The following is a 27,890-nucleotide window of genomic DNA, read 5'->3' on the forward strand; positions in this document are numbered from 1 at the left end:
ACAGTATTACTTTGTAATTACAGTTTCAACACTGGCAGCATTGTAATGACATCTCTTCCTGTAAAAAACACTGAAAGTGTGACATTTAATGGGACAGACTAATTGTTAGACTGGCTTTGAATTGCTCTGCCTCTGCTTTCAGTAGTTTTAACCATTTGTTGAACTTCCATTCCTCTTCTGTCTGAGAAAAAACTTTGGAAGCACTAATTACATGGCACTAGTCCAGTCCACTCCCAGTCCCTTTGTAGCAAGGATTACAGCCTAATGACCACATGGTTCCAGGAGGAATGTTACTGTAACGTGTACTAGTGGGTGGTTTTAAAGCAAGAAGTATTCATTTATTTATTTGGTTCAGTGCCAATGAAAGCTGTGCATCAAAGATGTGATGAATAGATGTTGATTAGATTTCAGAAATACAGCTTCTATTTCCGCTGCCGGTCGGGGAAAACAATTTAATGTTGTCTGTTTCCTCTACGGCAGCAGGCGAGAACAACGTGAAAATGATTTTGTCCTTTGAACACGGCGCACTTGCTGCTCCAAGACAAACATTTCTCTGGAAAAAATAAATGGAAAGAAGCCAAAATGCTGAATCATTTTTGTGTTGTTGACAAATGCAATGGTCTGCATTTCTATAGCTCCTCTATACAAAGTATGTTGCCGTTTCTTTATGCCTGTGTTTTTCAATCCCCCTTCCTCTGTTCTCTACAGGGGGGACCGTTTGACGACTGGGATCTCACCCAGTGGGGGGTTGGGATGATGGATATCAGGGATGGAAAGGACAGACTCTGATACACACACACGCACGCACGCACGCACACACACACACACACACACACACACACACACACACACACACACACACACACACACACACACACACACACACACACACACCACACACCACACACCACACACCACAGCAGTGGTGTGCACAGACATTTTGAGGGGCAAAGTAAATTATACTTTTTTTTGTTTATTTGGTCTGCTCTTTTTTCCCTCTACACCTATACCTCTTTGCCAAAAATAGCCGATCTACAAGCCCACAACGCCTCGCAGCGCGAGGGGCAGGTGCTCTAGCACCACCTAGAGTCTATCTGTGCACGTCCCTGCACCACAGTACAGTACAGTACAGTACAGTACAGTACAAACACAGTACTGACCTTGAGACTGCTGGCCAAATGCCACCTGAGTATTGGTGGTTTCAGGGAGGAAACCCACGGTTGGGGGGAGGGAGGGGGAGAGAGAGGGAGGGCGAGCGAGAAAGATTTGAATGTGTGAAAACAAACCCAAATCCTGGGAGGTCTAGACACGCTGGAAAAGTGCTTAGAGCGGCAGAACGTCTCTCTCTCTTAGGGAAACACTAGACAGCCGTCCTCCCTCCCTCTCTCTCTCCAGCCCTCCTCACATCACCTCCACATTAACATGACCACCACCTCCTCTTCCTCCTCGCACCCAGGACGCAGGACCATCAGTCCAGGAGACGGCTGGGGTGTTGTTCTCGCACGCACGCACGCACGCACGCCCTGGCCTCTTGTCATGGTCTATTTTACTCCTGCAGCACTTTGTTAAGTCGTTTTTCAGCCGTGTGGTCAGACTGTATCGGATCTCTCATGAGGCCCTTGGCATCCCTGGCAGTGTGGGCCCTACAGTAAGTGATATGGGAGTAGGAGTCGAGGGAAAGCTAACCTATACGGTGCATATCAAATCCATCATTGAATTTGTACGCTATTGATCCTGAAAACGTGATGAACAGGTTAAAAGGCCAAATTGAATGAAGTGGAGTCAGGACGGCTACGTTGAAACGAGAGGAGCATGGGGATATGGGCTGTGGTTTGCTGTGCAAATACTTTCTTTTGCTGTGTGTGTGTGTGTGTGTGTGTGTGTGTGTGTGTGTGTGTGTGTGTGTGTGTGTGTGTGTGTGTGTGTGTGTGTGTGTGTGTGTGTGTGTGTGTGTGTGTGTGTGTGTGTGTGTGTGTGTGTGTGTGTGTGTGTGTGTGTGTGTGTGCGCGTGTGTGTGCGTGACTATGCAGTGTTTGTGTAACCCCAAAGCAGCAAAACTCATTGTCCAAACATCCAAATTCAGATGGATAGGACATGAGACTAGAGACGTGTTCTCATGAGCATACTGTTTTGATTCCCATACACCATCCATACTGTCACACGCAATATTGTGATTCACATAAGCCATCCATACTGTATGACAGGCTATTGTGAACAAATGTTTAGGATGACTTTCTTGTCTTTTTTCTGCTTTTGCAAAGGGACTTTTCTCTTCCAGGGAAAAGCTCTACAATTGCCCTTCCCCTCTATCTCTTTCTCTGTCTAAATTCTTCTCTGACTCCCCCATCCTATTTTTAATTCATCTGGACAAACACCCAAGGTAGAAGACAGAGGATAAATAATTAAAACAGCACAGTGTGAAGCAATTGATGCTTTGATGATTCATCTATAATTCTTTTTAATCACTGGGATGTGATTTACTATAAGCACTATGGGAGCATGTGAGAATAGGTCTCAGGAGATTCTTCTGATTATGTACTTTATATTTGATGGTGGTAATGTATTTCATACAAGCTATGTTGTGTTGTGTAGGCTACTTACTACATTTGTAACGTTTGAATTAGTCTAGTTTAGTTAGTTAGTCTAGTTAGTCTAGAATTATTCAAAGACACAAATGGCAACGCAGAGTGCGACTGTTTGAAGTGTGCTGATGCCAGATCAGCCACCACTGGGAGGAAGGGTGTGGTGATAGTAGGGAATTGATGAAGACTAACCAAGGGCTCCAGTGCTTATTTAGACAAATACTAATCTGTCATTAGAGAGACTAGACCGGTGCCCGGCCTACTCGGGAACGATGCAAAGTAGAAAACGATGCAAGTTGGGAATGCCCCACCCAGTTATGCGACACCTGTTGTACCCATTGTCAGAGTACCTGTTGTACCCGTCTGTCTGTCTGTCTGTGACCCTCTTTTGGAGATCTCTGTCTCTACCGGTCTGCCTGTGAGCCGTTAATGCCCATATATGGAGATCTCTGTATCTGTCTGTCCTTGTCCCTTTTATGCCAATATATGGAGATACTTGATGTCATCAGCATATGGCCATATCGGTCGGATTGACAGTTCTGGACAACCATATCTGAATATATGCCTATATATGGAAATATCGGTTGGATCGGCGGTTCTGGGCAACCGCCTATCTGACCGATTCATTGTGTATTGTATCTCTTTTTTTCTTTTGGCTCACACATTGTGGGGCTTGTTTCAGAATGGGGGAGTGGATGTCAAATCCCTTTCATGGCCCTCGGGGAGAAATGGAGCGGTGTACTAGCCTCCCTGTTGGGCAGCAGAGATTGGCTTCACATAAAGTACACCTCCAACTCATAGCATCCATCAGGTGTGTTTTCACTCCATCTGTGATCCATCCATGCTGGACAAGCGATGCTGCTGGCAATAGTCAGGCAGTCACCATGCATCCAACCCATAGTACTCTGCTCTGATTAGGCTGCATTAGACTCTACCCAGACTCATCCCTCTTTGCAGTTCTCTATCTGTCTGTCTCTGTTCTCTCTCCAACCTCTTTCATGCCATCCATCCATCTATCTCTCCATCTGTTTCAGTCTCTCGGGAGGCCAGCCCAATTAACCTGTTTAAACAGCCATCTGAAGGTCCCATCCATTCCAATGTGTTAAAGAGAGAGAGAGACTGTCCGCTCCAGGATGAACCAGATACCCCCCACCCCACACACACACACACACACACACACACACACACACACACACACACACACACACACACACACACACACACACACACACACACACACACACACACACACACACACACACACACACTATCATCTCACTTACTCTTCCAAGCCCGCTTTCCTTCTAAAGGAGTTAGAGAGTTGCAGTAGAGTATGTACATTCTGCTACATACACAATTGTAGCCTAAGTGCTTTAAAGCTGTCCAGAGGGAGATAGGATGCTGTATGTGCCTCGCTCACAGGCCATTTAAACGTCTGTGGCTGTCTATTCTGCCTCTTTTGTTTAGCGTCTGTGAGCTGTACCACACACACCTTCTGTCCTCATCCATCTTCACCCTTTTTCTCGCTCCACCTCCTCCTCCTCCTCCTCCTCACCATCATCATTCTGGCACCACTGAACTTTCATCCTCCTCAATCGTATCCCTTCTCTCACAGTCCTTTCAACACGTCATCTACTTCCTGTCAAGTTGGACCCAAGAAGGTCACCGTTCCTCCAGCCGCTGCTAACCTTGTCCTCGTCAAGTTGGAGGGAGTTGAGAACTCACAGAGAGAGAGAGAGAGAGAGAGAGAGAGAGAGAGAGAGAGAGAGAGAGAGAGAGAGAGAGAGAGAGAGAGAGAGAGAGAGAGAGAGAGAGAGAGAGAGAGAGAGAGAGAGAGAGAGAGAGAGAGAGAGAGAGAGAGAGAGAGAGAGAGAGAGAGAGAGAGAGAGAGAGAGAGAGAGAGAGAGAGAGAGAGAGAGAGAGAGATGTAAAACAGACATGGTTAATAATAAAGTAAGAAAGAAAAGCAGGAGTGATAGAAGCACCTTATGCAACCTCCTTCGCCTTATGCAGCCTGCTCCATGTGAGTAGCCCATTCTAAACATCTATTGATAGATAAGAAAGAGGAAGTTTCTGCCGTGGGGGAGCAGGCATGTTTCAGCAGTGCAATATGTGCCACCGCAGGCTGTCTGTGGTTTTTATCAGATCAATGTAGAGTCTGGACCCACTGCTCTCAGCTTTACATGCAGCACAGGCCCTTTGGCTTCACTGCTCAGTTGCGGGCAATTTCTTTATAATCACTCTGGTATTATTGACCCAACCATGTAAAGTGGGGCTATTTGGAAGTGCATGCATGTGTGTTCATGTAAGATTATTTGTGTGTGTGTGTGTGTGTGTGTGTGTGTGTGTGTGTGTGTGTGTGTGTGTGTGTGTGTGTGTGTGTGTGTGTGTGTGTGTGTGTGTGTGTGTGTGTGTGTGTGTGTGTGTGTGTGTGTGTGTGTGTGTGTGTGTGTGTGTGTATGCGCGTGCCCGCAACAATGTTGGGCCTCTTACCCTCAACTGCAACTCCACTGCACTGGGAGAGAGATGTGAATGATTGGACGACAGAGAGAGAGAGAACGAGAGAGAGAGAGAGAGACATGCTGTACTTAGAGATTTAATGATTTACCCTATTTGTAATACAGCTTGTTTTGTGCTGGACTTTTACTTCCACTTTGCTAATGCAACCTAACTTTTTAATCTCTCTTTGCATGAGCCCCCCAAGCACCCACACACCCCAAACAATCTGAACCTAATCTCCTTCTCTGGCTCCAACAACGAGGAACAGGGAAAGCCTTAGACAAATAACGGTGACAAACAGAAGTGTCAGGAACCAATGGTTGTTGTTGTTGTAAGACATCTGAGAAAATAAAAAGTAGACAGGTGAATAGAGATGTTTCTGCCTCTAGTTCAGGACACACAGGTCCCCTCTGCATACACAAGAAGTTTACAGAGTGTTATTGGAGGCCTTATATTCTGATCTGAGTGGCTTTTGGCTTCAGAGAAAAAGCTACTATTGTGCTTACAGATGCAGTGCATTGATCACGGACAGCCTCATGGCCAGAGGAGCTCATTCCGAGCAGGCCTTTCCAGGCAGTCGCCTGGGGCCCCTGCCACTATGGGCCACCCGAAGGCCACCAAACTTTTACCCGTACATAGTATCCGTGTACATTAACATGCCTTTGAAATTACTCTCTGTAGGAAGGATGTGCAATACATTATGCAGCTATTGAAAGTTTTCAACTTTTCATATGTTCAGTGCTGCAGTTAATGTGACCCAGTCACGTATAGAGAATGTCGTCCATGTGAAGCTTGTGGAAAAGTGGATAGATTTTTTTACTAAATACACGTTTTCTGCCACAACTCTCAAATGGATATGAAACTAAATGACCAGAGCTGACCCCAAGTCGTTACTGAGTACACCTGCAGCACTACAAGCCACCGCAATGACTTGTTAGGGTATGAGAGCGATCTATGGCTGTGTGTAATACATGATATCTAATATCACAGCTATTCTAGGGCTAGGCTAATATATCTGGTAGTTGCTATAACATAACTGTAAAGGCCCTCCAATAATCTGAAAAAAGGCTCAATGTGTATGTGTAAAGGGCCCCCCAAAATGTGGGGGTCCTTGAGGCCTTTTTGGGGGGCCCTTTACACATACACAAACATTGAGGGCCCTGGCAATCTTCGCCTAGGGCCCCCACAGATTCTAGGATTGCTCATGGTGATAGAACAAAGAGCAGGATTTGATTCAGTAATGGAAGTTTCGCTTGAGGGCCCACAGGGTGAGAACCGACTGCAAGGCCGTGTTGAGTTACAGCCTTCGGCCCAAGGTTGCCGTCTAGACATTCTAAACCCTGAGAGACGAGGCTGGCTCATTGATGGGTTGGGAGGAGGTCAGGTTAGCGCGAACGTAAGGGGCGAGGAAGGTCTAGGTAGAACAGTCCTAAGGCCAAGTACATGAGCCAAGCTTAGCAATGATTCAACTCTTCATGCACCATGGGAGGCGCTGCAAAGCCAAGAAGCCCCTGACAATACCAGACAAATCTAAACATTTCTCACCATATTTTCTATTGCTTGGCTTCACCACCTTAACGTTTGGAGTAATTGCACATGTAATTTCTGTAGAAGATAAGGCTTTGTAGTGTGTGGGGAGGTCACAGATGTAGACATTTTCTTAATTTCCTTTTCCACATATAGAGTTAGTAGTGGGTGTTTCCGATGAGATGCGATGCGAGAGTGCGGTCTAGGCAACACCAACTCCTTAATCACTGCCCTCCACACCCTCTTATCTACTGTAGTATCAGGGTCTTGAGCTCTACAGTGTTGTTAGCTAAGCTGTCACGCCGCAATGCATCTACGTGGGTGGTGTGCTTCTTGCCTTTCCTGGCTTTGCCATGGGTTGGCTCCCACAGTGTAGTAAATCTTTATTTCGGTTCATTTAAAAAAAAAAGAAGAAAAAAAAGAATACAAACATACATTAGAATCCACTTGTACAAGTAGCACCGAAAAGGTGTAGGCTGAAGCCGAGGCTTATTTTGCCTACCCTTTTTGAAACATCTTTGGTTAGAAAAGAAAAGAAAATGTAGTAACACGTTAGTTTAACTAAACTAATTTCATCAGATAAATTGATAGAATAGAAAAGAAGAATCTAAGCAAACATTGGTTTTAACAAAACTAGGACAAATCAGAGCAAAAGACATAGCTTTTACATACACTGTTTAAAGGGTAACACAAGTTCAAATACTGAACCCTGTGGCACTCCATGTGTAGATTTGAGCAATTTTGAATCAACATTGTGTGTGAACATAATATTGTTGTCTATCATTTAGGTAGCTTTTTAGCCATGCATGGGCGGCGACTCTGATACAATACCTCTCCATTTTCCTTAGTAGTATGTTATAATCTATTGTGTCAAATGCTTTTTTTTAATCTATGAAGACCCCAGCAGTGTACTCCCTGTTGTTTGTGTTGGTTGAAATTGCCTCCACTAGCTCCGTTACTGCCATCGAGGTGGACCTGTTGGATCTGAAACCATATTGGTGGTTACTCAGCAGCTGATGTTTTTCTATGAAGCTGTCTATTGTGACAAATCATTTTTCCAATATTTTTGAGAATTGTGATAGCAGCGAAATAGGCCTGTAATTGGTGAATTGGTGTTTGTCACCACTTTTGTGGATGGGAATGACTTTAGTGTTTTCATGGCTTTGGGAAAAATACCTGTTGTGAATGATTGATTGCAAACATGTGTGAGTGGTGTGACTATAGTATCTATTATGTCTTTAATTATTGTCATATCAATATTGGTACTGTCAGTGGACTTTTTATTTTCAAATGTTTTTTACTATGCCCAGTATCTCATGTTCATATACACTTTTGATAAATATAGAATGAGTATTCTGGTTAATAATTAAGTGGTCCAGGCCTTGCTTGTCTTCTGGATCAATTATTGCCTTGGCTAGGCTTGGTCCGACATTAACAAAAACAATATTGAATTTGTTTGCAATTTCTTTAGTTTTATTTATAATTGTGTTATCTTTATTGAAGTAGTTTGGATACTCACCTTTGCCAGTACCTTTTCTAATTATGCTATTTAATGTTTTCCATGTGGCTTGGCTATTTCCTCTTTGTTGAAGTTTTTTGCGATAATAGTCCTTTTTGCTTGATCTTATAATATTTGTCAATGTATCTGTCTTGTATCTGGTCTCTGTCTCTATTGTTCTTTGTTTTATAAATATCCTATAAAGTGTATTTTTCTTTTTACAGGCGTTTTCAATACCTTTGGTTATCCACGGAGTGTGCTGCTTATGATTGTATTTGTTCTGGGTTTTTCTAAGAGGACAGTTTTTATCATATAATTCAAGCCGTTTTAACAAGAATGCGTCATAAGATTTATTTGGGTCATCAGTTTCATATACCTCATTCCAGGTCTGTCTTCTAAGGTCCACCTTGAGGGCAGTAACGGCTTCAGTTGTTCTATGTCGGGTTAGCCTGTAGGTGTTGTTTCTGCATTTATGTTCCTTCTTAAGGTGATGGTGGAAAATGGCAAAGACTGGGAGATGGTCACTGGTGTCATTAATTAACAGTCCAGCTGTTACTTGGCTTTCCACTGTATTTATAAAAATATTATCAATTAACGTGGCTGTGTCTGTTGTGATTCTGGTAGGTTTTGTGATGACAGGGTATAGACTGTTGTTGAACATTGAATCGACGGAATCTGTTATTTTTCTCTTTCCATGTGGATTAAGCAGGTCCACATTAAAGTCGCCACATGCTATGTGCACTTTGTTATTATTAAGGCTGCCAAACATATTGTCTAGTTTGTTGTTGAAAGTGTCTAGGCATGATCCGGAGGCCTGTTCCTCAAAAGAGAATTAAAGCTTAAGCCTGGCTTTAACACCTATCCTGGCTTAATTTAGCCAGGATTAGGGCTGAATCGGTTCCTCAAAAGCTGAATTAGCTTGAAGATTAGTTTAGCCAGTTCACCCGGGCTAAGTTTAGCCATGAGCCGATTCCTCAAAAGAGAATTGAAGCAATCCTACCTTAGTTACCATGGCAATTTAGCTGTGAAGTTAGCCTGGTCAGGAGCAGGCTAACAGCCAAGCTTACTTAATCCAGTGCCTTGTTCTTCAAGTTTTTCCACAGTTAATTCAACACATGTGTTTGAATATGGACTCATTTTAATGACCTTGCATTCAAATAAAATGAAATAAATACAATCAGATATAATCAAATTAATTATATTACTGAAATAGTGTGTGACCATGAATCATAATTGTTTCACAATGACTCATGGGATGTCATTGTCACTCTGTTAACACTATAGTTCATATTGTTGTTAGATGTTTGATAATATATAACAGATTTTTTTTTCACTTAATGTAAGTCAATGAGGAGCATATTTTAAATTATCAATTTCTAGTCAATGGAGAAATAATTTTTTATTTCTTGTCCACCTTTGGAGTTACATCATGAACTACACAACCCAAACCTCTACCAAAGTGGTCTTGCAAATGTGGGGTTATTGCGTGTCCCGCACCCCCCCCCCCCCCCCCCCCGTACCCCCGTCCCCCGCTCATCCCGTCGCGGCCCCCAGTCGCGGTCAACCCCCCCGTCCCGTGCGTCCCGTTGCCGTCCCGTACCGTCGCGCGCACACGCACGCACACACACACACACACGCACACGCACAAGCACGCACACACACACACACACACACACACACACACACACGGTCTATTTATTGCGGTCGCGTTTCTCGCTTATAATACATTTCACTTCCTTGTATGATTCCATGAGCTGCTGCAATGCTGCAGCCACAGAGAGGAACGCCGCTCTGGTTTTGGACTCCATGATTGGTCAAGTTCAAGGATTCTGCTATCGACTTTCATGGTCTTTTATAGAAATACGTGAAGCTTGGCTTCATTATCCTGGCTCGACACAGCCTGGCTTGACAAGGCCTAGCTCGACAAAGTCGCTCCTTTTCAGCCTGGCTTTGCTTTGAGGAACGGAATAAACGAGGCTTATATGGACCCGACTTTGTCAAGTCTGGATTTGGCTTAAGTCCAGGCTTAGTTTATTCACCTTTTGAGGAACAGGCCCCAGGTGTCCTATATACACAACTTATAACCATATTTTTTACATTTGTCCAAAATGATTTCAACTGTAAGGCATTCCATAATATTATCTATGTTATGTCATATTGTGTACCACGCTACTTCTTAAGGCTGTATCCACATACAAGGCGACTCCTCCTCTTGTTTTGTTTTTCCTATTAGAGGTGAACAGTTTGTACCCCTCTAAATCCACATTGCATTCATTCTCATCATTCAACCAGGTTTCGGAGACCGTGATGACATCGAATTTGTTGAATTGGGCCAGATATTTCTTAATTTTACGGAAGTTTCTATTCAGACTTCTACTGTTAAAATGTATAATTGAAAATGTACCATTCATTTCAACTTTACTTTACGGATCTAAATCATAGCCAATCTTATAGGCTTATGATCAGTATGTTCAAAGTTTTTGAAATCATAATGTTCGTACTGTTGACTATTTGTACTGTTTACATAAACATTGGCACCATCAACAAGTTCATCGTCATCAACGTCCATGTACGGGAACTGAAGATTCTCATCAACAACTGTCATAGATGGAGGTACAAGTGTTCAGATATACATACTTTATGTGAGTCGTCCCTGTCAGTGCACTCATACCTACTGTACATGAATACATGATACTGGCACACTCACATAGTCTTTCTTACTCACATCCATACACACCGCTATCACACTCACATAGCTTTCCTCCCACACACCATTAACTGCACATTCTCTCACATTCCCACACAACCCCACACATGCACACACTAACAGCGCAGCAAGTCCAGGGAGTAGGAACAGTAATGTCAGTATATCCATTACCATTTGTTCCCCAAAAAGGCAAAAGAATAGCAAAGAAAATAGTATTATCCAATCCATAACATGCAGTGCTCGTCCATACAAAATGTTTCGAGTCCAAGCCAAAAAAGAGCTAGGACAAAGAGTCCTCTCATCATGCAAGCCAGAAACAAGAATCATGCAATGTTTATCAAAAATAATAATCCAAAAATCCATTTCGACTAAACAGCCAGGTAGGACAGCCATGCAATGTCTTTAAAAAAAAATAAAAAAAAATAATGGATTCTAAATAATCCAGTTCCACTAGGCAAGCCAAAACAATGAGACATGCAGTGTCTATAATAAATAAAGTAAAAATAAATCCAAAAGATGCAGTAAAAAAATCAAGGCAAAGGAGAAGGCCATTTAGAACTGTTTTCTGCATGCAGGAGAGAGAATAATTAAATAAAAATATAGCAATCATAATGATCCATGTCAATTCCATGCTGCTTCCATGCAAAAAGGGGAAACATAAAAATAAATTCTTCATCCAGCAAAAAATGTTCTCAATGTTAACATGCACAAAAAAACATTCCAAAAATAGATTAGGCGGAAGAAAGTGTCAGTTTGCTTGCCACTAGTTCCGGGTGCCTGACGCAGTGCCCTGCCAGCCTCGTCCTCCTCTGACTTTGTCTGTGACCAGTGGTAGGTCCCCGTAGAGGACCACATTTCTGATGTGGTCCGTCCATGTGAGCACCGTCCCGTCGGCAGTGGCAATGGTTTTGTCCTCCGTGTTAGCTTTCAATACTTTTATTTTCTTGGTATTGAGCTTGAGGCCGATCTTCCTGCACCCCATTTCTACTGCCAGTAGTACAGTAGTTCCTTTCCTTTCTTTGCTGTGTCCGAGACTAGGGCTAATGTAATCTACGCAGTCGAGGTCAGTAATCATGACTACGCAGATGATGCGTGGGATGTTTCCATGGAGGTTCATATCAGCTATGGTTGGAGTCAGTAGTGTTTGTATCCATGGAGGTTCCATGACTTAACTAGAGTTTGATTCACTCCCTGCTCAGACGTCCTAATGGGCTTTTACACTGCGCCACTTTAATGATTCTGTGTAATTAAGGGACGTAGATATAGATATATTTATTTATACAGAGTGCAGGGCGATGCTTTTCCCCAGGGAATGAAGAGTGCTTATTGAATAGAGATAATCGTTATCATTAACATGGATCTTGTAGGACCCACCATTATGGGCATTTCACTTTATATTGAATTAAAATGTTTTTTTCTCTCGATGCAAATGAGAGGGCACATTAAAGTATGCTGCCTCGGTCGGTGTGTGTGTGTGTGTGTGTGTGTGTGTGTGTGTGTGTGTGTGTGTGCGCATGTGTTTATGTGGTATTGTGCTTGCTTAGATGCCTTACTTCAATGTACTTGTCTGTATGGTTCTTTTTCTTCATAGTTGCTGAATCTCTCTCTCTCTCTCTCTCTCTCTCTCTGCAGTGAAGTTTGATGACTGCATGGGGAACAATGGAGTGGTTTTCAAGAGCAGCGATCCCAGCTTCAGCGTGCGGACGGACGGATCTATCTTTACTCAGCTTGACGCCGCCAGCCTGGATGAACCTGTCCAGTTCAAGCTGACCGCCAGCGATCTGCAAAAACACGTGTGGGAGACCGTGGTGCAGCTGGCCCTGATTGACCTGCCTCTACCCCAACAGAATGGCAATGAGGTGGGCTAAGTTCACACGCATCTGTACACGCCACACACTTGCATACACACGTACGAATGGTGGTTATCATCTGTAGCAGTGGTCTCATCGTAAAAACAAAGAATTATGTCAACCTTCCTTCCTACCTGAAAGCCCCCATATCACCCACACCCCCCATACCCCCCTCTTCCAAGTAGTTCCTACGTGAAAGCCACCCATACACCCCACCCTCCAAGCAGTTCCTACCCAGATGTCATGAGAAAAAATCACACCTGTGTGAAGGTAGCGGCGCCTTTGATATATTTTGTCATAGATATGTGTTTCAATATTAATATCTAATATATAATATCGGGCCTGACCAATCAGAACCTTGACGGGCCTGACCAATCAGAACCTTGACGGACCTGACCAATCAGAACCTCGACGGGCCTGACCAATCAGAACGTTGACGGACCTGACCAATCAGAACCTCGACGGGCCTGACCAATCAGAACGTTGACGGACCTGACCAATCAGAACCTTGGCGGGCCTGACCAATCAGAACGTTGACAGACCTGACCAATCAGAACGTTGACGGAAAAGCCAGGTATAGAGCAGGGCGCCAGCGCCGCTAAAAATAGAAGCGTGAGTTGTAATAATAGCTCTTATAGCCTTCAAAGTTACCCTTAATTATGTTTTCATTTGTCATCTAGAAGTTATAGGGTGACCACCTTCAAACAGACCCATTGAGCGACAGACGTACCCGTTCCGCGGGACATCGCGGGACACATGCATGAGGAACTGAGGACCTCCCGTGGCAGGACCTCCCTAATTTTTTGCGCGGTTCTGGGCGGATGGTTCTTTTCCAGTTTTTGGTTTCTTTATTTCGGTTTTAGGGTTAAGATTAGGGTTAGGTTAGGGTTATGTTATTTAATTCTTATTTTTGCCTGATTTTACCGATTTATTATAAAAAAAAAATATATATATATATATATATATATTTTTTTTCATATCTTTGATTTTCGGGACATTGCTCTGCTTGTGCGGGACAGAGGGTCCAATTTCGGGGCTGTCCCGCGAATTTCGGGACGGGTGGTCACCCTAAGAAGTTACCATTGTGACCACATGCTCTGACACTCCTCATAGCGTTTACTTGAACAACCAGAAAAATATGAGACACTTTTGCAGTTTTCCTCTAAGTACCATAGAAGCCCATCCCAAATCTACTTAAACCACTGGCAACTCTATATGAGCCACTTCCTCCCTAAGCAAACATTAGTAATCATTGAGCAAGAAATGTTGTGGCTCAAATGATCAGTTTTGTGCATGAACACGCTAAAAGAGCACGTTCTTTAAATTAGCTCATGTTTTTGGTCAACGGTCAACTAAACGTAGCCATTTGCAACTATGTGACCGTGCGTGTTGTTAACTCCATTGAGAGTTACTGTAATACTGTAATTACTGCAATGCTCACTGTTGCATTTGGTGAATAAAGGCGTTAGAGATTGTGGTCTTATTTAAACACCAAGAAAGTGGGCAGTGGCAATGATTGGGGGTTGGGGATGGATGGGTAGGAGGTAGTTTATTTATAGGCTACAGCAAAACAGTTGCTCGCTGCAGCCCATAAAACAACAATTAAATGCAAGTGAACTAGTTAATTTCCTGGGACTGTGAACTTATAATTCAAATTTAAAGTTCAAAATCTAAAATTGTGAACTGAACTTTAAGCTAGCTTTTGTAAAGTGTGAACTTGCACAGCACTGCAAACAAAATTTTAGCCACTAAAGCTGAATATTTTGTTAGGTTAAAGATCCAATAAGTGATATTTTTGGTTTTACAAAAGCTATATTTTCTGGTAGTAATTATTCATTTCAAACCATCATTTATACTCGAAAGACATTGAGGGCGCCCTCATTTTCAGTGTCGTCGAGATACCTCACAGTACAGTTTCATTTTCACATCAATATTCATATCAATGATAAAACAAAACAAAACAGAAACAATTTTCCACTATCGTTTGATACAATACAAATTTAAAAGCAGTTGCAGACATTGTGGGTAGGTCTGCAATCAAAGATTTAAATTGACCGAACAGATCTTAAATTTAAGCTGTAGGTCATTCCAAGTGGTCGGGGCACTAAAACAAAAGGCTGTTTTATTGCTATAGATTGTTGTTGTTCAGTAGCAAGGGTCTCCCCATCTCTTCAGCTCTTTAATAAACAGAAAATAATGTTTAAGGTTGGTCACCAATTTCATCCAATCAGGAGAAAGAAACCACTTATCAGCTTAAAATGTATAGTGCTTTCATCACTTGTTTATCCTGTAATCCTGAGTTATCTCTCTTGATTGGATGAAATTTGATCAAATAAATGTTTAGGTCAGACATTTATTTTCTGATTGCTAACGAGCTGGAGAGAAACCCCTGTTAGCACTCTCTAGCAATTATTACTATCAGAATATAGAGCTATTATTATCATCATTTTATTATCATTATTTTTAAAGATGGAGTGCCATGATATTTTTCAACCCTAAAACCTGATCATAAGGTATTATTATTATGTAAGGATTTTTTTCAAAAAAAAAAAGTGTACAGAAATTGTTAAAAAAAAAAGTTTTTATGTGGACACGCCTCCAGTTCATTAAGTATGCCTGGTTCTCACCTTAGCACCTCCTCCACCACCTTAGCACCACCCACCTGTCCTAGTCCCTCCTCCTCCTCATGCCCACACCTGTTGTGTTATGATAATGAGGGGGAGGGTATGTTTTTTGGGGGCTCTGTGATGTCACTATGCCCCTGTTTTTGGATTGGCACGTTTGACTCTCAAGGTTTCAGCCTCCAGGAAAAAACTCCAAATAGTCAGAGAAGACATGAAACACCATAAAACCACCAGCGGGGGCCTTAATGAAGTTCTATCAACCTCATAGACACATGAAAAACAGAAAAAGTGCAAAACCATGGCACCACCTCTTTAAGTGTTCTGTGTCTCTTAAGCGTTCGAAAGAGATTATGAAGTCAGTTCTGATCTTGTTCTAGCGTGAACAAGTCCGGTTAGACTTTTGCATTTCCACAGTATCATCTCTGAGACAAAGATTAAGGAGACAGAAATGGTATCATAATCTACACCATGGAACACTTTTGTCTACAAATGTGCATTGTAATGCCATCATTGTTACACCACATAAAATCAAGATAGATATCGATTGATTTTAGACTTCTAAACTGTACTGCCGTCCACCTTCTGTAAGATAACTGGCAGAGATTATATAAAGTTATACCTTTTATGATGCCAATATGTTCCGTAAAACAATTTCCTGGTACCACCTAGTTTGGTTTGTCGGACAGAATTGAAACAGTGGACGTTGTCAATGTTAGATAATTAGGCAATGTTCTGCTAAATTCATGTGCAGCATCCATGGACAAAAGGAAAGAGAAAAAAATAAACAAAACCCAGAACAGATGGTCAATACAAAGTGGTTAGTGTGGAGAGTAAAGTACACCAGCTTGTACACCAGCCAGCTTTGGAGTGGCAAAGATACACGTTGGAGGTAGAGTTGGAGGATAGCCCAAGAATGTGTTTGGTGGAAGGATCAAATGAGTGTTTTCCAAAGTTACATCCAGGTATTTAGACTCCCTGGAGTTTTTGTGTATTGTTACTATGAATGGATAAAGTAATGTAATTTTGCTGATCACAGAAGATATTATAAAAAATATCGACCACCAAATCTAATGCTTGTGCATAACAACTATACAAAATATACTTTATAACTAGCTAAGTTAAGGTACTTATAATGTGCTGTTCCACTGAGCTTATAATCTTTATGACCGGCATTTATAATACGTTATACACCTTGTTATAAGCTGTCATACATGATTATAAACATTTATAACAAGTGTTATAATGCTTCATTAGCGCATTATAATGCATTATAGACCCGACCTTGTGTTGTGGACCATGGTTCAATTAGAACACTCACAGAGTTCTCAGGTTCTTACAGTGTGTGACCTATGGTCTCAGCATGCTAAGGGCTACAAAGTGCTACAAAGCAGTTTGTAGAACAAGGTCAATAGGTGGCGCTGTTACTGCAGCTGGAGTGATGTAAAATGATGGAGGATCATTTTGTCAACTCTGTGGACAGACAGTGTGTGAAGCAGAACAGATGCTGAGGAGACAAACACACTGATAGAGGGTCAGGGGTGACAGCATGCATCATGCGCTACATCACTGTATAAACTGGGAGGGAGGGAGGGAGGGAGAGAGAGAGAGAGCGAGAGAGATGAAATCAGGATGCTGAAACACAATTTGATGTTTCATTATGGAAATGGCGTTTTGTGTACGGCATGCTCTGTTGAATAATAACTTCCAGATGTCTGGGTTGCCAGGGGCTGGCTGATATCAAAGCGTGAGGGGTTTAGGGAGTCTGTGGCAGGGAGGGGAAGAACCGGGACCAGAGCCAGCTGGCTGAGGCTGATGGCACCAGAGCTGTGGGCCGCATCTATTTCACACTCACTGACTCCTGTTCACATAGCGTGTGTGTGTGTGTGTGTGTGTGTGTGTGTGTGTGTGTGTGTGTGTGTGTGTGTGTGTGTGTGTGTGTGTGTGTGTGTGTGTGTGTGTGTGTGTGTGTGTGTGTGTGTGTGTGTGTGTGTGTGTGTGTGGGCGCGCGCGCGCGTGTGTTGAGTGATGCGCAACGTCTTTTATTAAGACAATGTTTGTGCTGATGTCCGTCGCTGCATATGAGATGTGTGCGTGGTTGTGTCTCTGTTGAGTGTAAAACGTATACTTAGAAGCCTGTCTGAATTTCGTGTGTGTGTGTGTGTGTGTGTGTGTGTGTGTGTGTGTGTGTGTGTTTGTGTTTATCTATCTGTGTGTGTGTGGGCTGGAATGAAATAACAGGCTGGAAATATCAGGCTGTTCCACATTCTAATTCTGAGCCTAGATCTCGTCCTCAGCAGCAGTGTGTTATTTATCAATTGAATTAATTCATTATTATTAATTTCTGCTTAAAATGTTCATATGTGTTTGTTTCACTTTAACTTTTTCTCTCAACACACGCACGAGCACAATCACAAGCGACATTGTGTTTGTGAGACAGAGTAAAGAGAGAGTCAGAAACAGAGAGAGTGGTTGGCTTTGATCAGAATTCCAGTATAGCAGCACCATGGTTGGTGAAAAGCCCAGACCCCAACCCCCTCAGGCAGTGGTGGGCTCAACTCTCTCTCTCTCTCTCTCTCTCTCTCTCTCTCTCTCTCTCTCTCTCTCTCTCTCTGCGCGCCCTCAGGGAACCCATTAGTACCTAGTAGTATTAGTATGTGCAGATGAAAGGATGTGGAGCATGACTTATTTAGAAAAGGAGAGATTCGGAGGGGGGTCGTCACATCTGCTTCTGACAGCCCTGTTCCTCATCCCACCCCCTCACTCCACCCGTACGTAACTTTCTCTTCACCTGGTCACCCAAATCCCACCACCTGTAGTAAGAAGTGGGACAGCCGGCCCCCTGCAGACAAGCCCACTAAGCCCCTCTTCTCTGAAGACAAAAATTCAAAAATAAAAACGCAATTTATTCGTCCAAATTCAACTGAACATCTGTCTCCTCCCGCACCGTCTGACTTAACCCGTTTGAATGTGGGGTTAAGTGGCACACAGTCTGTTTGCACGTTGCGCTCGACTGAACGTTCCAGCGAGGCGTTGTTTCTCCTGAACGCGGACCATATGGATTGCATCGTGTTCACATTTGAGTGAACCCGTCACGGAGCTACATGGCGCACGAAGCGTGGCAACATGTGTGTTTGGTTGGCTGGTCAGTGGCGGGCACGGGGCTGGTACAGCTGGTTGATGGGGGGTGAGTTTCTCGACCGTGAGGATGCAAACGAACCACTCCGCCCCATGGGAAAAACCATGATGTTCTTGTACATATGTGCGGATGATGGATCCCTTACAGACAGGTAGAGGTACAGCTGCTTTTTCCTTAACAAGCCTGAGGGCACGATGCTGTCTCAAGCTATAACACTGAGAACCCACATTATAACAGGTTAGTTAACATGTTAACATCTTCTACTCTGCATACCTTTAAGCTTTTCCAGTTGATGGAACATTGACAGACTCTCTAAATCGTTCCTTTTCCTGCAGGTTTAAATGAACTAGTCTCCAGGAGGTATAAAGTCCTTTCTCACTGATGTGTCAGATCCCGCTCACTGTTTCATGTAGCGTAGACCTGATGTCTGCACACACGCAGGTACACACACACACACACACACACACACACACACACACACACACACACACACACACACACACACACACACACACACACACACACACACACACACACACACACACTGTGGCCCCATATGCCAGTTTTTCTCTTGACACATTTCCTTTACGCGTAGTGTTAGAAGCCTTTCCCTCTGAAGGCCATCTAAAAACTTCAGCCTTTAAAGAAGTGTTTGTATACTGGCAGGTACAACCCATGCTCTGAGAGGGCACCAACAAAGAGAGACAAAAGACAAAACACATTTTATTCTGCGCCTCGTGGATCAAAGCAGGCAGCGCACAGGACCCCTGGACTTCATGTTCCAACAGCCGTCCTTTTCTTTTTTTCTCCTGACCCTTTTGTCTTTGTCTTTGTTGTAGTTTTTGGCCTTGAATGTTAACTGCTTCAGAGGCACCACAAGGCTAGATACATTCTTACAAAGAAGGAACAGGGCTATGGTAAAATGAAATATATTAAAAGCATGCACGCACGCACACACACAGGAACACACATTTACATGCATATTGGAAGAGAGCCCAGTGCATGCTCACATACCTTTGAGCATGCGTTTTTTTTTGTTACCTATATCAAACAGATAACAGTTTGGGTCTTATCTCTTCTACACAAAGTCCAAAGGGTTTAGTTTTCTCCTCAACACTTTTACAGCCAACACTACAGCCTTGCATCTCCCTTACGTGCTCTGTGTTCCAACTGCTTACAGTAATATTAATGTGACCCAGCCAAAGAATAATAACACCATGACCACTGCCATCCTCAGTTTATAACCAACTCCATGCACTTGAAAAATACTGAGTGTTAATTTTAGATTTAACTCAATCTGAGAGTGTAAAAATCGACTTACTACATTTCGAAATTGAACATTTGGGTCAAATTTGCTATGGTGGTGTGTATGAGGAATGGGCAGGAAAGGGAGTTCATTGACCTGAAGAAGGCCTTCAGCTACTCAAGTGCCTCCAAGACCAATGAGATGATGGTGGGTTCCCAGAACAAAGGTGACTTCTACACGGGCAGAGCCGGTTCTTTTTCCTGAGGAGTCTCAGGTCCTTTGATATGTGCAGTAAAATGCTGCACCTTTTACCAGTCGGCAGTTGCAACTGTAAGATATTGGGGAGGCAGGTAGTGTTGGGCGGGAGGAGTAGGACAAATGCTCTACGTCCTCCCGGTGGGGGTTCCTCACTGGTAGGTGAGTCAGTAGAATACAACAGCAGTGACCGTACAGAAATGTGTGTGGGGAGGAATCAATTGGCATAATGACTAAATTGGGGAGAAAAAGGGGTAAAGAAATACATGTCTCTCAACTCTGTACGCTTTTGGAGAGAGCTGTCAGGCTCTCTCTATGAGGAAAGAGAGAGGAAAATAAATGGAACACATTGGGATGCTTTAATATTATAATAACCAACCGAGAATGAGCATGTGAATATAAGTTGATATGTCAAGATATCACAGATGTCTGTTGGACATGAGACATAGGTTACAGTGATTCTGACGACCATGCACAGTATTTTTGTCTCCGCCAGGCCGAAAGGCATGGCGAGAAAGTATGTTTTACCCCCTGTCCGTCCGTCCGTCCGTGTGTCCGTCCGTCCGTCCGTCCGTGTGTCCGTCCGTCCGTGTGTCCGTCCGTCCTGTCCGTCCGTTAGCAGCTAATCTCTGGCACCGTTGGCCCGGCCGCTGCGAAACTGTGCACGCACACTCCCTGGATGCCAATTCAGAACCTCTGGCCCAAATCTTTCCGATTGGCCTGTTATAGCGCCACCAGGAGGCCGATATGTGCAAAACACATTTATTGATACTACTCCTATAGATTTTGTCCAAACATCACACAAATCGGTACACAGTATCTCTATAGTCATGTGATCAACACGGATTTATCCAATTTCCCATATTCCATCCTGATTGCCTAAGATTGGCTTCCAAAGTTTGCAGATTGGTCCGTTTTGAACAAAATGCCTCAAATCATGAACGCAGCTTGCGATTTCCGTGAAATTTCACACGCACATCTCTATTAGGCCGAGGAAGAAATGCCACCCTTTTCACATTGGCCAAATCATGAATGCAGTGTACGATTGCCATGAAAGGCCTAAGAAGAAATGACACCCTTTTCACATTGGCCTATTATAGCGCCACCAGGAGGCCACAATAACGTACCTGACCTGGCGGAGACCTGTGCTCCGAGGAGCACTTTTTCTAGTCTCCTGATGTTTTGGTGAGCAGAGAGCTTTTGGTTCTCCCGCGTCTTGTTAGCCTCATAGCATAATAGTCATATTTCTAAGGTTTTCAGGAAAGAAGAAACACAAAATCACTTTCTGCCTATGTCATTTAGGTGACTTAGGCAATCATGAGTAAAAAAAAATGTTGTGTTTATCTTCTTTATTTATATCTGCCTATAACTCTACTCTCCTAACACTGCTGATCCTGCCTTATTGCTAATGTTCAGAATGCTTGTTACATTCAAAAAAAGCATTTGTCTAAGTCAAAAATGTGTGTGTGTGTGTGTGTGTGTGTGTGTGTGTGTGTGTGTGTGTGTGTGTGTGTGTGTGTGTGTGTGTGTGTGTGTGTGTGTGTGTGTGTGTGTGTGTGTGTGTGTGTGTGTGTGTGTGTGTGTGTGTGTGTGTGTGTGTGTGTGTGAGAGAGAGAGAGCACTGAGGTTTTTACTGTGTGGATTAGTGACCAAATATTTTTGTCATCCCTTCTACATTCTCACTGCAAGTAAAACTACAGATTTTAAATGCTCTCTTGTGACTTTAGAGAACAGTTGATCTGATGTTAAGTTTATTGCTGTTCTCTCCTGTTGCCTGGCCTGAAATAAAAACAAAGGAGAAAGAGAGAGTTGGGAGGGCAGGTGATTTGGTGAAACCTGTTGGGGGAAGTGTTTGTTGGACATAAAGCTCAGTGATGCAGTGTCCATTCAACAAACACATCCCAGCACTTGATGAATAGCTGTTATGGAGACAAGCTGTCAGGACCTGCCAACCGGGAGGGGAGAGCGAGAAAAACAATAACACTGTGAGAGAAGTGGAGCGAAGGAGCGAGGGATCGCTCAACAGATTGCGATGCAGACGTGGCTGATTTCTTGATATGTTTTTACTACTTTGGTAACCCTGAGATGTGTTGGTAAACTTAGTCTCTGAGGAGTATCGTCACATCATGTCAATTCAGATGTAACCTTTGGATCATTTAGAGATCCAGCACACATCCTCCACAGCCCCTGGGACACCAAGCAGATGGTGCAGATGGTTAAAGAGCAGCCTTGAGATGATGCAATACAACCTTGACACAAATATGTCAATCTATATGTCATGTACATGAACCTGAGAGCCAACGTGTCTGCATCTCTTCACTCTGGAGTCTTGCCTTAAGGGACACACATTGTACAGTATACTGTATCTCTGCTGTCGGGCAGAAACCAGCTAACTCCAAAATGTTCATTTTTCAGGAAATGAAAAAAATAAAACAAAAAGTGGAGTTAGGAGGTTTTGTTCATCATTGATAAGAACAGCTGGTTTAGCAGAACGTTTGAGGATCCAATGAATGTTTTGTCAGAGGCGCTTTTTAATACTTTTCATTGGTTCAATTTTTTTTTTTAACCAACACACAGACGTAGGGTGTTCAATAGCACTGATTTATGAAACAAAAATGAAAAGGCCAAAAATGGGGTTAGGGCAGTGTGCGGCATGCTGTCTGTGCTGTACGCTGTCCAAGAGTTACAAGTCATATGTCATATATGACATTGGGTGCTAAAGGTTCAGTAAACCCTCCGTGTTGTGTACCTTCTGTTTTAGTTTAAACCCGCTAAAGTAGTGCTGACTATAATTGAGTTGCTGAGCAACTTGCTCTAGGAATTGTACCTGATTTGAGTCACTCTAACTCCAACCACAACCCTGTTGTGGAGTTTTGTTTCTGACCACCAGTGCCAGCTTTTTGTAAGATATATTACGGAAGTACAATTTCATGCCATGTAAAACATTTCATTATTATTTCTGTCCATTCTGAAAGAAACCAAAATAACTAAGGTCAATGATAAAACTACATTTCACTTGTCAACTTTGTGTCACGGTCCTTTCATTTACCCTAGACGGGATCGTAACATACAGGATTGTAACAACGATATTACTGTACTAACTATAGTTTTCTCCATGACATTTGTGTGCTTCTTATCTATCTATCATCTGTTCACAAAATGTCTGTGCGTGCGTGCGTGCGTAAGACTTTCCCAGGTGACAGGTAACAGCCCAACAGGTAACAGCCCAAAATACACCCGACTCCTGCCCCCAAATGATAGAATCTGCCCCAAGTACATGGGGGTTTCATTATTATGTATGTGATTCAGATGTATGTAGCTGTTGCACCAAATTTACATGTGAAACTTTTTATGATTGTGACACAGATATAAATGAATGTGTCACTGAAGACTAAGCTTCAAACCTCCCCCAAAACAAACTGATTCGACTACTTCTCGGACTGGGGCCCATGACCCACCTCTCTCCCACTCACTTTTACCAGCCTAGGCTGGCTCAGGGTGGAAGACGGGGTTAAACAACTAAAAATGGGACTGGTCTTCAAAATCGTAAATGCAGATTTGCCCGAAATGCCCCTTATACCCGCATATCTGTCTAAATACCTCCATACCACATTTAAAACAGCCCTAAAAACTCATCTTTCTGGAGGCCATAAGAGGAGGTAGTACCGGTTTCCCGGTAGACAGATGACCCCCCTCCCCCTTTTTTTGTATATATTTTTTATTTGTCATGCTTTTTTTGTACATAGTGGTATTTTTTCTCTGTATTTTTATGTTGATTTTTGAACTGTTTGGTTGCTACTATATATGTCTGTGAAATTAATTCAAGGACCCCAGCGGAAACAAGTCCGCAAGGACTTTTTTGGTCGGACCTTTTAGACAAAAGTATTATAAATGTAACTGTTGTTTTACATTCTTTTGCTTAATAAAGATTTCAATCAATCAATCAATCAATGAATGTGATACTGATGGACAACATTGGATCAGTGGGTTCACATGAGGAGATGAAAAGAGCATAAAAAAAGCATTTCACACAAATTCACAGAGAATTTCTTTGTGGTTGTCATCTCTCTCGGGCAGTGTGTATATGTGCGCACACGTGCGTGTGTAGGGTTGCTGAGCTGGCTCAGTCTGGTGAATGGGACTATAAATTGGAGTCATATCCACTGTTAACAGGCGTTTTACAGCCAGGTGTGAATGACAAGGTCGCTGTGACTTTTCAGAGCCTCTTTCATATGTATGTGTGCATACATGTATGTGTTATGTCGTCACCCCTCTCTGGAGGAGAGTCCTGTGCACATCCAAAACCAGATAGAAATATACTGTAAACCCAAAGGAAATATATCTGCATATCCTCCTATAATTTGACTAACCTCTGTGGTCGTCGTCGTGTCTTGGGGCGCGCGACACATGCGCGCGCTGTTGCCGTGTGTTATTATCCGTTAGTTGATAATAATTAGACCTATTTCATCCCATGGGGGAAATTCAGTTTCAGCTTCACCCACTTGAGTGCTTCTCAAGTGAGCACAGGGGGTAGCAGTAAGGGGTTAAGTGTTTTGCTAAGGGATACCTTGAGACATTGCCGGGTCAAAGAATCAAACCTGGGACCTTTTACTTCCCAGACGGGCTCTCTACCCATTCATCTATGGCCGCCCCACATTGAAATGAACTCTCCCTTTAATTATCCTTCTCTGCCCTCAGTTTCCTGTCTCTCTGTTATCCTATCAAAATGATGCAAACAAAATTGGAAAACAAAACACTGGCTTGCTGTGTCTCCTGACTGTAGTCTTGTTTCTGCTGTTTTGCAGGTCACTGAAGAAGAGGGCAACGTTGCAGAGAGGAAAGACAAGAATGAGATGTTCCAATCCTCTCCTAAGGTCATCCTTTTCCCAAGGCCCATCATGAGTAACTCCAAGGGCCTGCGCAGGCAGAAGAGGGACTGGGTGATTCCACCAGTCAACGTGCCGGAAAACTCTCGAGGGCCGTTCCCGCAGATGCTCGTCAGCGTAAGTGACAGAATTGATCGGCTGCATCACTGACACATGATTCATTTACAGCTCTGGGTTTGTTGAGCAGCGATCAGAGATCTTGTGATGGACAGTGAAACCAAAAGAGATTAGGTGGTCGTTGACAAACCTTGCAGGTGATTATGTTGACGCTCAGGATTCTGATACGATTTATTTTAATTTATGCAGACGTATTCAGGAATTAGAATGGCATTTTGTGGACGACAGGTTTCAGCCCTTGTGAGTCTAATCTCTCCCACAGTGTTGGATCCATTGGGTTCATGCAGTAAAAGGACTGATTATTTCTGCATGCATTTGTTACATTATCGGACCAGAGAATGCAAGTATAATACTATTTTTGTGGCTTTTCCCCTTTTGAACAATACCATTTGTCACACAGTCTTTGTGTGTAAAAGGCAGCGCTATGATAAGAGGAATAATGCTGCTGTCTTGAGCCAGGAAAAAACAGGGCAGGAGTTCATCCCCTTCAAGGTCTTGTAAGGATCACTGGTTAAAAGGCCTCATAAATCATAGATCTGTACAGCCCTGTTTTCACCATGACCATGTGAAGAATGAGCTTATGGTACTTTCTAGGTTCGCATACCCTTCAGTTATGTACTGTACTCAAAACCACGTTAATTGCTACAATATCTTTTGTGTGTGTGTGTGTGTGTGTGTGTGTGTGTGTGTGTGTGTGTGTGTGTGTGTGTGTGTGTGTGTGTGTGTGTGTGTGTGTGTGTGTGTGTGTGTGTGTGTGTGTGTGTGTGTGTGTGTGTGTGTGTGTGTCTGTGCTTGATCGTAATACACCAATGTTGTTCTCTAGTATTGGAGATGCAGTATATGGCAAGAACACGTGCGACTATACCGTCAACAAAATACACCTCCGCAACAATTGCTAGTTTCATAATTCATAAATAAAAGAAAACAGGGAAGGGGGTCAGAGGTAGAGTTCTTACAATTCTTGCAGAAAAAAAATATAAATACATAAATGTATTTAGCAGAGGCTCTGTGTCATTCTGTGCTTACAATTCAGAGATTCTGTCACAACAGAAAGCTCAGTTTGTCTCACAGAGAACCTTGAGACTCTGGCTTACGGTGTGTGCTATAATTCATCAAAAACATTCTGAGAGACTGGCGCTTCATTCCACGCACGCTCCTTCCTCCCACATATCTTTATCTGGAGGATCTAGCCATCAGCCTTTCCTCGCTGTTTACAGAAGTCGCAGCATTTTTTCATTTTTGTGCAAAAGAAGCACTTTTGTTTGTTTTTCTTCTCTTTGGGTGGCTTTTCAGCCAATCCCTGGGGGAATGCCTGGGGAGGTGCTCCAAGTGAAAGAACAACACTGAGCAAAAGTTGAAAGTCTTACTAGAAGAGTATTACTTCTTAATATGACATGTTTCTTAACAGCCTGGTGTGACTTGAGATTGTCATCTCAGCTTTTACAGTCACAAAACATGGCTAAAACCACCCTAAGATGGACCAGACGGCCCTGCTTTGTCCGTGGGCTGGACAAAACCTGTCAGATAGGGTACAGAGGTAGAGACAGAGAGAGAAAGAGATGGAATGTATTTGGAAGTCTTGCACGCCGCCAAACACAATCCAGTTTGTGCTGTAAATAGGTCCGTTAGGAGCTTGTGGAGGGCTGGGAGTGGCGTGTACAGTATAAAGCAGAGAGGAAGTGATGCGTGTTGATGCCTCTGTTGGGCTCTCAGGTTCTTTAATAATGACTGGAGGGCAGGCTGGGCCACACAGAGATATACAGAGGAGAGACTTTAACAAGGAGACAACTGTAAGAGGGTGGCTGTTGATGGGTTTATATTGTTGTAGTGTTGCAGAAGTAATTTGTCCTTTCTTTTGAACATTGCGATGGGGATTGAAGCTCACATTAATTTGTTTCATTGTTCGTTTCATAATTTGAGTGTTCAGACCTAAACATGTTCTCACCACTGTAAAGACCCGAGGTTATGACAGCATGGCGTGCTTATTTCTTTAATTTAGAGTTAATGTCAAAAAGTATACATCAAAATGTCATAGCTAACTGACAGAGACTGACAGATTATGACCATATGATGTTGAGGAACGGCACTTTCCTCTCTTTCTTTCTCATTCTCTTTTTCTCCCCTCTCTCTCTCCTCATCTCTCTCTTCCTCTTGTCTTCTTGACTGTGTTTCTCTCCTACTATGTCATTACTCAGTGTTCTGTGCGGTACGGCTGTGTGATGCCTACCCGAGTGGCCTGTGAAGCCGGTCCAAGTCCTAATGGGCTGTTCTGTCATCCAGCGCAGCACTGACTGACACGTCTGCTTCGCCATCCCACCGTTTCTCTCCCTTCCTGGTCTGAGTTTCCGTCAGTGGGACAGGCAGGGTGACAACATCTCTGCAGGTCCACAGTACTGTCACTTTGATCAGGTTAGCACAGGATGGGGCAGGTGTGATGACAGAGACCCTACCAGATGGCCCGGCAGCCCGGAGCCTGGTACGTCTCAAGGGGAAGTGTGGAGTGTTTGACTAAGGTATTGGCAGAACCACACTCACACTAACTGTCCAAGGCTAATGCTGCGTAAGGACTCTGACCAGATATTATCGACTGCCAATAATGTCAGCTTCCTGAGTGTAACTACTACAATGTTTTCCAGAGGCTCTCCTCCGTTCCTCACGGCATTTTGCCTTAAAGTGAATGCCCTACGGTCAGCACAGAATCCACTGCAAAGGTTTGGTTCGAGCAGTTCTCGAGGACATTGAGCTGGTTAGCTCAATGTCCATTCCTTGATGCATACTGTAGCTTCTGTATGCATCTTAGCTGTGAGGTGCTACAGATGCTGTGTAGTATGAGGTCTGGTGTTCTACTGCCTCTACTCCGGCAGACTTGTTGTCTGTCCGAGTCCATGGAGAAAAACTTTGACATCCATCGACAGCAGATGGGAATGAGTGGAGCAGAACTTTAACCTGGAAACCAAAGATTG

General features: G+C 43.3%; 1 protein-coding gene across 1 annotated transcript in view; it reads left to right on the forward strand.

Annotated features, from left to right (window-relative positions):
• LOC311052802 (cadherin-4-like) overlaps nt 1–27,890 on the forward strand; it is a gene marked incomplete at its 3' end in the record, with an annotated part of 305,420 nt that overhangs the window by 195,866 nt on the left and 81,664 nt on the right. The window contains exons 4-5 of the mRNA XM_084068012.1: nt 12,446–12,672; nt 24,730–24,927. Coding sequence (XP_083924138.1) covers nt 12,446–12,672; nt 24,730–24,927 — 425 coding nt within the window. The remainder of the gene's footprint in view (nt 1–12,445; nt 12,673–24,729; nt 24,928–27,890) is intronic.

Source organism: Gymnoscopelus microlampas, assembly GCF_963454915.1.
Source record: "Gymnoscopelus microlampas genome assembly, chromosome: 10".
Taxonomy (NCBI): Eukaryota; Metazoa; Chordata; class Actinopteri; order Myctophiformes; family Myctophidae; genus Gymnoscopelus; species Gymnoscopelus microlampas.